Below are 13808 nucleotides of genomic sequence, written 5' to 3'. Positions count from 1 at the left end.
TTTTAATAAATAATTAAACTAATAAAGTGGAAATAATAAACAATCATGTCGCGCGTGAAATCTGTTGACCTTTGTTTGGTGAATTAAAATGATTTTATAAAAAATTTAAGAATATGTCACTACAATGAATCAACACAATGACACGAGAAGGTGATCTTCCATCGGAAGTACCAGCCCTTGAGGGAAAACAGCCTGCCATATCTTGCTAGGTTTACTCATTTCACTCGGTAGATTTTTGCTATTTTTCTGGCTCATAGAAATCAGAGCAATTTTAAATTTATGATTGTGTGAAATTGCCTTCGTTCAAATAATGCTTCCTCCGACTCTTTCTTCCGTTCTAACTACATTTCCATTTTAAAACTGTTCAAAATATTGATATTATTTCACATATCACATGAAATCTATAGATTATAGAAATGGAGAAATGTAGTTCAACAATTCGAAATATTTTATCTTAATATATATTTTTTGCGACGACAATGTAAATTTTTGGTTTCAATTTTTTTTATCATTAAATTGATAAAACGTAAGTTTTTTTCCTCAGTTTTGCAGAGAATAATAAAATTGAGTATTTGAGACAGCCCCCTCCCCCAGAAACTTAAGAAATTATCAGGTGAAAACGGGGCTTAAGCCGGACAGTGGGGTTTAACCGGACAGCTTAAATGTCTAATAAAGCTGCAATTATATCGATCCGGTTTAGCTCCGGTCTCTCCTATATTATCATTTCTTTAGATATTTAGACCAATCATAAAATGAATTTCTCAACAAACGACTTTAAAACCAACAACTTTTGAAGTAATAAGGATCTCCATAAGGAGACATTCACAAATCTCGTCTAATCTCTGGGGGGTGGTTGGTTGTTTCATGATAGTCTACGTTTGTCTACAAGGGTCTACGCAATTTCGCCAACTCTTCAAGAAAATTTTTTATGTAGTCTAACGAGAAAGGTAAAAAGTATGTCGAACATGTCCAGTTCCGATGCATATAATATATCTCATCGGTATTAAAAAACCTTTCTTATAGAACTCATGTTTTCATTAATAATACTAGACTTTTCGTTGAATATTAAATAAGAACAAAAAAGTTTGTTTGGGCACACATTAGGAGAACCTTTTCAATTTTTAACAGTCCAACAGTTTTTTTGACAGTTTTTGAAGTATAGAAGTATAGAAATATAGTAGAGAAATTTTTCGTTATTTTTGCATTTTCGCTCTAAATGACAGTTTAAATTTTTAAACACATCTCACCCTGTTGTTCCGGAGCCAGAAGTGAGATCCGAACAAAGATCAAAAGTAGTCTATTTTTATAGACGTTGACCCTTTTGATTGAGTCTAAGTTTGTGAAAATTGACTTAGCTGTTTCCGAGAAAATGAAGAGAATTTCGTTTTTGATTTTTCGACCGCTATTTCTGGTACTTACGAAACCGAAAGCTAGGAACCTGAAAGCCGGTTTGGTCGTTTTTGAGAAATTGAAGTGATTTCCGGTTAGGAGCTCTGTCCCGGTACTTGCGGAACCAGGAACGGTGATCCGGTATACCCAAAATCAAATTTGGTCATCAACTAATCATACCTGCCTGATTTAAGTATTATACGGCTATTTCAATGTATTTGGTTTGATTTTTTCATCTCGTGTTTCAAAACACACTCCTAAAAACGATATTTTTGTGCTAATCATCCTGTAATTCCGGAACCGGAAGTCGTATCCGGATGAAATTCAGTAGGTTTATATGGGATTGTAAGACCTTTCATTTCTAAGCATTTTGCACATTTTACTCCGATCGGAAGTCCGATCCGGGTAAAATTCAATAGCAGGCTATGGAATCTAAGTTTGTGAAAACCGGTTCAGCCATCTCCGAGAAAATCGAGTGCACATTTTTGTTACATACACACATATTTTGCGTACTTAACGAACTGAGTCGAATAGTATATGACAATCGGTTAATTTTTCACAGTGATTGCATAAGCTTTCTTTATGAGAAAAGCCAAACATGTTACAATCCGACATGGAGCATGTTTTTTAGCACGGTATGCATCGAATCATCATCTACATACTCGATCTTGATTTGTAAAAACCTTTTCAGTACTAGCTCATTATCTTCTAAACAACCGGACCAGGCCATACAAAGTTAGAGCCATCTTGAATCATACTCTCAACTATGAGTACGATGTAATATCACGTGTAGCGATTTCTGCAAGGTGCAGCTTTCTTTTTTTTCTTTCCCGTCTGTCACTGAACCTACGTTATAAAAAGAAGATAGATTACTCATCGTTTGACATGATTCATTGAGAAGGAAATGTGCAGCCCTGAACTTTCGCGTCTTATCTTGCTAATCAAGTCGCGCATTTTTATCGCCCCACATGCCAAAACAAACCGAAAATAACGAGTACAATTGTCAATACAAACAGAGATTATTTTAAAACATCCACTGATGATTACAACCATTGAACCGACTCGTCAAACGTGAAGCAAAACACCGATTCGCGTTACTGTCAATTTTGTGTGTAGAAATGTATTCAAGGCAAGAATGTCTACGACTTACAGGTTGTGAGAATTTTAACTTAAGTAACAGCTTGGCGCTAGCGATTCCATTAATCATACACTCAGCTGATGATTGAGATATTAAACTAGGGAGCTACTCTTTAAGCACGACTGAACATGGACGCCAATATTATTGTTTACAGCTTCACGCTTGAATAAATGATACTAGAAGATAAACATCATAAAAATGTGCCGGAAGTTTGAATTTTTTTATCAACTGCATCACTACCTGCATCGGGGAGTTCGTGACGTTTTTGTCTCTGCATACACAATTGATTTGCTTTCCGAAAGTACAAATAGTACGCCTAATTATATTTGCTTCAAATGTGGCATGAACTTGTTAGCAATTATTCGCCTGTATGTGAAACATCCTCCATAACTTTTCATCATCTCATTCATTCGCCAAGCTATGAAATTAGAATACGTTCACACGTTCCCTTCTATAAATAAGTCAAGCACATGGAACAAACTTGTCGGGTTTGCAAATATTACCTTTTCGTTATATTTGTATTTCGAAATTTTTCACTCGATGCAAAATTGTATTTATTTTTCACAGTTATCTGTATTAATTTTTCACTCGATTCAGTTTAGTGGTTCTTCTACGAATTTATATAGAAAATTTATCACCCACTGCTCGAAATCGATTCCGGTAAGATAGTTTTTAAATAAGAAAATATATTAAAATTCTCCCACCTACAGTAGAATAAAATTCGCAAGTAGTTATTCGTTCGATCGTTGTACAAGTACTAACGAAAAGCGAAGACTCAGTGTAGTGCCCACGCTTGTCACCAGAAAAATCTGAAATGAATTTCCCATCTTGGTTGTCGTAGTGGTTGTGGGGCCGAATTAATATTATCTCTTCTTGTTGAGGATTCTCTTAATGATTTCACGGGGAATGATCCATATAGATGACACCTTTTCGAAACTGATTGAGTAGGATTTTGGTTTGGGAAAAAAAATAAGTAAAATACAAACACAGCACAAATGACTAAATGACGAATAAAATTTAACTCGAAATATTTCCAAATGAGAGATATTTCAAGACTATTGGACACATTTCCAATCGTTGTGTATTGTGACAGAATTAATTTTGTTAGACAAATTAAAAGCGCAAACCACGTCGTTGGTCTTCCGAGAAAAATCATTTGCTGTGCCAAAAAAATGTCCAAAGCAAATATAAAACTATTTACCAGGAAACCCCACATGTCTTACAACAAGGTCACGCAATTGTGACGTACGACACTCGCAACAGCCTACCATGGTTGTCGAGTTCGTAAACCTCACGGTAGCACGTGTATCGGTGGTGTGTTTTTTTTTGTTTTTAATTACATTATATAATCAGTTTGCCGGATGTCACGCCCATAAAATTTAGATGCTAACTACCTTGACACTGTTGCTCATTCGCGTGAGAAATAATACGACCACAGTGCCACTATTTTGTCTATTTCAAGTGACCGAGACCATGAGACTAACTGTGAAGCATTACGGAATGAGTAAAAAGACCGTTCAAGTGGGTAATTTCATTGCATAAAATTTAAATGCATATTATTAATTTAGATCTGAGCCACACCATCGCCGCCACAGACTTTTGTTAAACCAGAAATTCCAAGGTGCGAACCAATTATCTATTCTTGAAAACTGTAAACAACAAATCTCGGGTTATTGTCGGCAGCGTAATTATTTTCACGTATGTATTTCGAAATAAATAATTTTAGAGATTTATTTTTCAATCCTACTTAAATCCGATTTTTATATTTTCCTTTCAAAATTACTGCATCTGGTAAAAAGTCTTTTGAATTAAATTCTACATACTACACACTCAAAACCAATTCTCAAGCTCGGTAAAGTAATAAGTAATACCGAGACAGATCGGAAAGGTACAATTTTGCTGATTGCTTAGTGATCAATATTATGTTATCCGAGATTCGTTTAATAGATCTACTGATTTTTCGGAAAAGTGCATGTTTTTGCTGAGATTTGGCAAAATCTTGTACTGAACTTATCAGTGGTTGACAATTATCCGGGAATCAGCAAATGCGTTTGTCGAAATTTCGAAATATGTGTTAGACAGCTGTCGTTTACATTGAAAATAATTTTTACCTATTTTATTTTAACTGAAATCACTCATTGTCGAGCTCTTCTATAAGCTACCCAAAATTAGGTCGTTATTTACTCAAACTTTGACTTGATCGTAAAAACTGGGTAGCGTGCTTTGTTATGGCATAGACTTTGGGTAAACTTACATTTACCTAAATTTTAAGGTCATCACTCGTTACCCAAAATCGGAGAGATGCACTTTAGTTGATTTTGGGTAGGTGTTGACCCAAAATTAGGTAGCAGCTGGTAAGAGTGTACATTTTACATTTTCGCTTGGCACTACGCAGTTATTTTGTAACGAAATCTTTCCGAAAAAAAATTTCACCGATCAATACAAGAAATGTGGTGTAAGTATGCTTTTACGTATGTCTATGCCTTTCCCATATTGCTTATAGTTTCAAAAATATCACTAGAAGATTTTGTCAATGTCTGTTGAATTAAATAAGAAACTTTCTTTAGGTATAAATAACGCTCGTATCCGTACTTTATTTTACAGTAGTGTACTGTATTCTCGACCCAAATACTGTGTACTGTTTTTTACCCTCAAATGTACTGTATTTTAGTTTGCAGTGTATTTTTACACTGAAATGTACAGTATTTTTCACACTGAAAATTATTACAAAGTTTTAAATCTTTAACGCATCGATTTTCGATTTGTGGTAGAACAAAAAATCAGAAAATACAGTGACAACATGTAGCGAATGTGAATGTGAATGTGAATGTAAGAGCGCGTCACAATTTAGCGAAATTTTGATGATTGAGGTGGGGGGGAGGCGGTAGGGACTTTTGAAAAATCATTTATTATTTTCATTATATTTTCTTATAGTAAAACATTTGAAGAATTTTTTGTGAAATTTTCAAGCCAGTTGGAACTAAACTCTGGAAGTTATGGACCTTTATCTATGACTATCTCATTCTACGAAGAAGCAAGAGCTCGGTGCACAGGCCCAATATTTCTACTTCGATTCACTTCTAAACTTGACAGAACATTCTTGAAATGTTTCGTTACGATAAATTATAAAAGAAAAAAAATGATTTTTTGAAAATGTTGGACCCTACGGGCTCCCTCGAGTAATTAATTGTTTCCATTGATTTTATAGACAAAAACCTTTAAACGCGTTTTCCTCGAAAGCTGGTTTTGAAAGTCCGTGTCCATCGTCATTCAAAAACTACTGCACCATTTTTTTTTCATATTTTACCCACACTTTCTACATATAAAAAAACCAGACCCCAACGTTTTCCTTTTTGTTTTTTTGTTACTTTGGGGAGGTTTAAAAGCTATAAAATGGCGGATTTTATCGTGAAAAATCGTAGTTTTCACTTTGAACAACCACCAAAAATTAAAAAAAAAATCAAACAGAAACGTTGGGGTCTAGAAAAACTTCTTCTCTAGCTTTGCTGCGATCGTTTGTTCACTTCTGATCAGTCTGCGCTGAGATACAGTGAACACCGCAAATCATGATTTTTAGGAAGCGTTCTCGAAAATACCTCTTCACCGACTTATTTCTCAATATTTTTCCACGAAAAAATTAAAAAATGTTGTTCGAATGATGCTTTTTATCATGCAAAAGATTTGAATTTATTTTGTTGAACGATAATTATGGAAAAAATTCGTAAAAATGATGATTTTTTTCATAGTCTCAACCTCAGTCTAAAAAAAATGTCTCAACCAAGAAAAAAAAAGTTTGATGAATAATTCGTGCACTTTTGAAATTTTGTAAAATTTAGAAATGCCCTAAAAATGAAATAAAAAAATTAAATTATGAATATAAATCATTTAAAAATTTTGAAACAGATTCAAAAAATGATATGCGAAGTGTGATGAAAACTGCAAAAAAGCTACCACAGAGAAGGGACTCGAACCCGTAGCTAGCTTCTATCCGGGAAAATCGTTTTGCCAACCCTGCATGTGAATCACACAATAAAACAAACTAATTGAGGGCTGAAACAACTGGCGGATGGAATTGCTATAGAGAAACGACTACAAATGAACACCGTGGCGCCCGAACACAGCTGAACATGCTCGGTTCCTTTGTTCAATTCGACTGTTTCTTCGTTTGTTTCACATGCAGGATAGCTTGATTGGCTAAACAATTTACCCGGATAGGAGATAACTACGTGTTCGAGTCTCGTCTCTACGGTGGCTTTTTTTGCAGTTTGCATCACATATCATTTTTAAAATCTGTTTCAAAATTATCAAATGATTTATTTTCATAATCTAATTTTTTTATTTCCTATTTAGGGCATTTTTTGGTTTTCAAGAACTAAAAACCATGCACGAATTATTCATAAAACATTTTTTGAGAAGCGTATGCTTCTTCTTGGTTGAGGTATTTTTTTTAATCATCGTAATTTCACTTTTTATTACATAGTTATATTCGCATTACATTTTTTCAATCTGTTTTCCTCGTAAGATACTGATAAAATTTATTTGGTTTTCATTTTTATTTACTACAGGGTCCGGCACTCGAAGTGTAACCAATTAAAAAGGCCATAAATTCAGTTTGGAAAATTACTTTTACTTAATTCAAAGTACAAAATGTGTAAAAATAATACAAAATTCAGAATCAATTCACTTTTGCTCGATATGACCACCTTTTGCCTTGACTTGATGACTTGAGAGAGCGAAGGAGTTGCTTCGTTTGGCCGAAAGCGGTCAATTTCCGAACATTGTATTTTCTGACGAGAAAATTTTTCCAATTGAGCAATTCGTAAACTCTCAAAACGATAGGGTTTACTTGACCGACCGTTCATACGAGAATTTGAGTCATCGATTGGCCACCAGGAGGCAGCACCCGCAACAGATAATGGTTTGGGCCGCTGTAACCGCAGATGGGCGCTCTCCAATCGTTTTCATCGAGCCTGGCGTCAAGGTAAATGCGACATATTATCGGGAAAGTATTCTGGAGGTTGCTTTGAAGCCGTGGGCAGACAAACATTTCGGTGGCAGACCATGGACGTTTCAGCAGGACTCGGCACCGTCTCACAAAGCTCGAGTGAACCAAGAATGGCTGAAAAACAACGTTCCGAACTTCATCACGTCCACACAATGGCTCTCGAATTCACCAGATGCGAATCCAATGGATTATTCTCTTTGGGCCATTTTGGAGAGCAAAGTCCGAACTAAAAGATACACCAGTCTCGAGGCGCTGAAAAAAGTTATTGTCCGCGAGTGGGCCAAAATACCTGCAAGTCACATTCGGCCAAACGAAGCAACTCCTTCGCTCTCTCAAGTCATCAAGTCAAGGCAAAAGGTGGTCATATCGAGCAAAAGTGAATTGATTCTGAATTTTGTATTATTTTTACGCATTTTGTACTTTGAATTAAGTAAAAGTAATTTTCCAAACGGAATTTATGGCCTTTTTAATTGGTTACACTTCGAGTGCCGGACCCTGTATGTTTGGAAAAATGCGTACTGTAAAATGTATTGTTTTGCCTTTCTCATATAGAAAGGTTATGCAACCACTGTGAAAACCGACTTTGACTCAGTTCGTCGAGTACGCAAAATGCCTGTGTGTGTGTGCGTATGTGTGTATGTACCGCTTTTTTGCACTATCTTTTCTCGGAGATGGTTGAAACGATTTTCACAAACTTAGATTCAAATGAAAGGTTTTGTGGTCTCATACGTAATTCCTGAATATTATTTGGATCCGACATCCGGATCCGGAAATATAGGGTAAAGTGCGTTGTAAAAATTTTATACCATCACTGAAAAGGGCGAAAAAACGTAAAAAAATTCTAAATCGACCTCAAATCTTCATCAATTGATAGTTTTTATCAGTAGACGGTCAAACAAACCGATTTCGGTTATTCTATTAAGAATCGATGAAAATTATTTTGAAGAATACTACAGTATTATATATGATAGTATGATAGATACTGTTTTTTGTCAAAAAAAATACGAGCGTTAGGTATAAACTATTACAACTTTATCAATTTGTAAACAGTTATATCAAGTTAATATGAATTTTTCTTTATTTGGCATCGTCGCACTAAATAACGGTTTGAAATTTTAAGCACCCTATAGTTCCAGAACAGCAAGTCAGACCCGGATGAGAATTCAACTACAACCTATGGGACTGTGATACCTTTTATTAAGGCCCGTACCCCGGATTTCGTTTCGAAGATTACTTACCTAATTGTCATTTACATTTCTTAACGTTTACTGTCATGCCATTTCAGTCGCACATGTCTAGACCTTCTAAATGTCCATTTTTAAAGTATAAAAATCCATAAGACTTGTGATTGATTTTATGAAGTGGTCCGAGATAGCTCCCTTAGTTCGATTCATGAAGAACGGTTTATCTGTATAAACTTTTGTCGCAATTATTTTTAAATTTTGTTCTCTAAAATTTATTTTGATAAGATGGAAAGAAGGTGACCTTGGTCCTAATGTGAGATAGTAAAAAGAAATAATTACCAATCACATTACAATCAACGTCATCTTTAAACAACAAGTTAATGTGATATTCAGATTCGATTTAATGACTTTTTCATTCCGTTGCTCTTAAATTTCTTATAATTTTCATACATAGTTTTTAAATACAGAATTTTGATACCCTGATTCAGATTTATAGAATTTACACCTGAAAATTATCGATTAAAATGTTGCAACCATTCACGCTATTCGAAATAGTTTTCTTCTTCCGTATCAGCACGTACCGGTTTTGTATCTTCATTTTGTTTGACGGTTTGAATGTTTTAACCCTATAATTTCGGAATCGGAAAATCAGATCTGAATGAAATTGCAAAGAATTTTTGAAGACAATGAGAGCTTTAATTTGAATCATGATTTGTGAAAATAGGTTTAACCGTTGCTGAGAAATCGAAGTGAGTTCCGTTTTTGGAACTTTTCTTCACTATTATCGTTGTTTACGAAATCGAGAACCAGGGACTAGTAGTTCCAAAGTAGGTTTATATATCCACTAACCAACAAGATCTGCAAACTAGATGAATTTATCAGTAAGTTTGTACCTCGCTTCGAAAAAATACTCATGGAATTAAACATGTTTTCATTCTGGCGCAGCAATACCAGAACCGCAAGTCTGATCTGGATCAGTTTTTCGGGAACTTTTTAATAAATTTTAAAACCTTTTATTTGCATACAGTTTGTGAAAATCGGTTAAAAAATTTCCGAGAAAATTAGATGCGCTTTTTCTTATAGTTTTGCACATATTGCTTTGTAACTCCGGAACCGGATGTCGGATGAAGATGAAATTCACTAGCAGTGTATGGGACCATAAAACCTTTTCATTTGAATCTGAGTTTGTAAATATCAGTTCAGCCATCTCTGGGACACGCATACAATGCTATCTGAAACTCGTCGAAATTCGGTTTTCATAGTGATTGCATATAGCCATTCTACATGAGAAAGGCGAAAAGGCAAAAATGAATTCTTTGTTTACTTTCAATTGCTGAAGGCTTGGTAATTCAAAAAATTTCACCTCGTTTTTTTTTTGCCGAACATTCAGTAAAGGTTACACCGAACAGACTGTAATCTTTTTGCTGACGACTTCGGTAAAAACTGACGTTTGTCAAATTTGAGATTACCGACTTTCGCCGATATGATTACCGAGAACTCGGCGGAGCAAATCTCGTTTGATTATTATAAATTTCGCTGACTTATGCCGTTAATATTTCTCGCGATTATAGTGACGGGCGTTTCAAAATCCAATTATCACTAATTATTTAATTATACTGAAATTTGTATCCCACGAACTCACTCCATATTATTTGCTTCTGGCAGCGAAGAAATATCTACGGTATGACATTTTGTCCCCATTATGTGGCTTACGGCCGTGGGTAGTCCCCATTCCGGTCGAAACAATCCCCCAACAATTCGTCTGATCCTGTATTAGTTGCGTACTGACGCATGGGCGCTTGCCAAAAAAGGCCCGAGATGTTCTTCCGAGAGCTTACCTCTTGTGCGGTGGCAGCCATTGCGGATGTCGTTCCCGTAGCACTACCGGCTACCGCTGCTGCTGCTGATGCATTTGTGTTGAACAGAGCCTGGCCAACGCGTGCTGGTGGCGTGGGTGGACTTAAGCTGCCTGTGACGGTGCTACCCGGTTCCGTCAGATCGGACATCTGTAAAAGGCGTAAAAAGAGAATAATGGAAACGTAAGTCAGAGCGGAGAGCGAGTGATGACGAGGATACGTGATCGGATTCCGCAGTTGATTAAAATTAAAATGCAACATCAATTTTGATCGAGAAGCGATCTACTTATAGAATATGCAAATTTTAGTATAAGCCCATGAATTGAGACGGAATTGTAGATGATGGTTGAGGATTAGTTGTAGAATCGCTCGAACAAGTCACACTGAGTTATGACTGAGAGGATGGTCTAAGATCGATATGAGTTTCCAGTGTTCAGTTATGCACGTATGACAAATGTGTTTTTAGTGATGTTTGTAGGTTAAAGTTGACTGGTGTTAACTGGCGTCTCGGAAGTTTCACATTTATTTTAAATAACACATTTACTTGTAGGTCAAGAGGCTCTTGAACATATTCCCTTGCATTCTGAATTATTTACAACAGAAGAACTCGTTAAAATTCTTGTTGTGTGGGCGCTGATGAACAGCCATTTACTGTCTGGGGTTGATGTTTGCTTTTTCTGGCATTTAACTAGTTCTGATGAGGATGGGGGTGGAATAAGTGAATGTTTATTTGTTTTGTTTTCCGAAGCTAAATATTATCGTCACTGATTCAATCAACAACATCCCGGGTTAGGAATGTCAGTGTGTCAACTGTTGCACATTCCAGCTGTATGACAGTGTCGTTCAGATATTTCGTAAGTAATGGCACAGAGAACAGACATCCAAGCTAGTACAAACTTTTTCGAAAAAGCTGTGTGAAGCATACAAGTGAAAATCTGCTAAAAATCACCGTTGCGTACGACTTTGCACGCATTAATAACCATTGTATGGAAGCTCGAACGCAAGATCCCATGAGCGACTGCTGGGCTGCTCGAAGCGCCTCTACGCGAGAATTGCTACTTGGTGATTGCTTTTTAAAACAACCGTTCAATTTCTTACACACATTGAAATCTCTACTTAGATATCTGTTCTCTGTGGTCATGGCGAGAAAGAGTCTCACCAGTGATGTTATTTTCATATCAGATTCATAAATCAAAACTCATTGTTTTCAGCCAGTCGAATCGTTATCTATTGATAAAGAAATTTATTACAAAATGCAATCAAGTAACTGTTGTTGGAATTAACTAATATCAGTTTTATCAGAGAGTAAAAATAAATAGATGAATAATTCCTCCAGTTACCTTTGGCTAATCTGTATTACTGATAAGTGTTATAGTTCACATATTGAACATAATTATTGTAGGTTTTGATTTCTTCTAGTTTACTCAGACTGTAAAGCTCCTAGACGCTCAGGACTCTTGTTTGTCTATAAAGTAGTCTTACAAGATTGCGTTGTTTTTATTTTGAAAAGTTGAAATAGAGTTATACCATGTTTGTGTCAAATATTATTATTTTGTTTCTCAAGCACGTTGTTTATTGCTTTTGTTAACTGAAATGGATCGACACAAATCCACAACACTTCAGCTTTGCTGATAAGAACCGTCCTTAGGCCTGTGCGGAGCGAACCATTTCCTTGCGATTATCTTCTCGTTCTCTCGTTCAGAAACAACAATTCAGAAATTAGCATGTTGAGCCAGGTATTTACTTGTAGTTGAACTTTTACGGTCGATTAATTAACTGATTGGTCGTGGCCTCGGAGTACATACCGGAAATACCAAACGTGCCAGTTTGATAATGCTCTTTCTCGCTAGTTCCGAGTGAATGCTGAGAAATGTCACGCTCCTGTGTTTGCTAATTTGCATACATCTAGAGCACGACCGGTCCAGCCGTGGCAAGACTTGATCTCACTTCATGTCATAAATATCAATTTCAGCCGGATGGGGGTTTTCCCGAACGGTCTCTGTGCTCATCCGTCCGAGCACGAGCTGCTTCGAGTGATCTAGTTACAAATTATATCATCCACTCGGCCTTCGCATACCCTGCCAAAACTTGATGCCAAGTTGAGGATCAATGTGAAAGCAGACCAACTATCAGTTTGATAATAAAATTTACAAACACCACTTGTGTTTGAATTGGGTTTTCTTTTTGCAGGCCTTCGTTGTTGGTATGAAAGTCAAGAGAATCTATTAGTCATGCAGGTTGATTGTGCGCAGCTCATGTAGCCACACCAAATTTAACCTTGAGCTGAAATTCCAATTGCTAGCAGAGGTGATAGGGATGAGTCTGAATTCCATCTAATTGATTGACTGATTGAAAAGAGGACTTCGAGATGAGTCATGTTTGGAGTTCTGTTCTATTTTGTTGCTTACATTTTGCCAAGAGGTTCTGAGAATTTTAGCTTGTATTTTCAATTCCAGTGTAGAATAATTACTTATGGATTTTGTTGCAAGATATTCATATAGAACAGAGCTAGGGTTTCTGACAGCTTCCGAATGCTAAATCACGTCAAGAGTTTTGTTTATTTTCTTCAGGAAACCTCAAACTTGTTACTTCGATGTCTGACAATCTCGCAGCTGATCCTCTAGACGAATTTCGCGCTAAATCGTATTCAGGGTTTGCCGCACCCTCTTAGTTTTTTATTAAATATTTCTGAACATGTAAACTTCGTCAAGAAAAGCCACTTTACATACTTTTAAATTAAAAAATTCAATTTTTTTCATTGGAGAGCTTAATTAGTAATTTAAAAAAGAAATTTGACAGATTTTGCAAAAAATTCTAGTACAGAACCTTCTTGTCAGATTTGTCAATTTTTGGCAATGGTGAAACAATTTGTTTCTTTTCAAAAGACAGTCTAGGTCAATATTGGAAAAACACAACAAGGATCAGCCTTATGGGGTGTTTCGAGCCATTGATGTGGAACAAGGCAACCCAAATTTCTAATGATTTACAATCAAACAGTTCAATCAATCGTCACACTTTTGAATCCGCAATTGCACGAGAGTCTGCTTAGATTGATCTTGATTAGGAACCAACACCGAACATTGTTTGTCTTGATTTGTATTTATTTTATAGCCGACGAAATTACACCAATATCCCATATGTATGCAATCCAAAATTTACCCTGGGGTAGTTGTCAATTTCTCAGGCGAAACGACATAACAAGGAATTTCATACGAGCTTGCATGACACGAGATCAG

At 36.0% G+C, this 13808-nt stretch overlaps 1 protein-coding gene across 13 annotated transcripts in view; it reads right to left on the bottom strand.

Moving 5' to 3' along the window:
- LOC131439187 (NAD(+) hydrolase sarm1) overlaps positions 1-13808 on the bottom strand; it is a 139763-nt gene that overhangs the window by 42521 nt on the left and 83434 nt on the right. For all 13 annotated transcript variants that reach the window (XR_009231073.1, XM_058609905.1, XM_058609906.1 and 10 more), the window contains one exon: positions 10555-10722. Coding sequence is in view for 12 of the 13 variants with exons in the window: in XM_058609905.1 (XP_058465888.1) it covers positions 10555-10722 (168 nt within the window). In the remaining variant the exon portion in view is untranslated. The remainder of the gene's footprint in view (positions 1-10554; positions 10723-13808) is intronic.

This window comes from Malaya genurostris, chromosome 3, assembly GCF_030247185.1.
Source record: "Malaya genurostris strain Urasoe2022 chromosome 3, Malgen_1.1, whole genome shotgun sequence".
NCBI classification, from domain to species: Eukaryota; Metazoa; Arthropoda; class Insecta; order Diptera; family Culicidae; genus Malaya; species Malaya genurostris.
The sequence above is the reverse complement of the archived record's forward strand: the minus strand, read 5'-3'. Positions and strand labels throughout refer to the sequence as shown.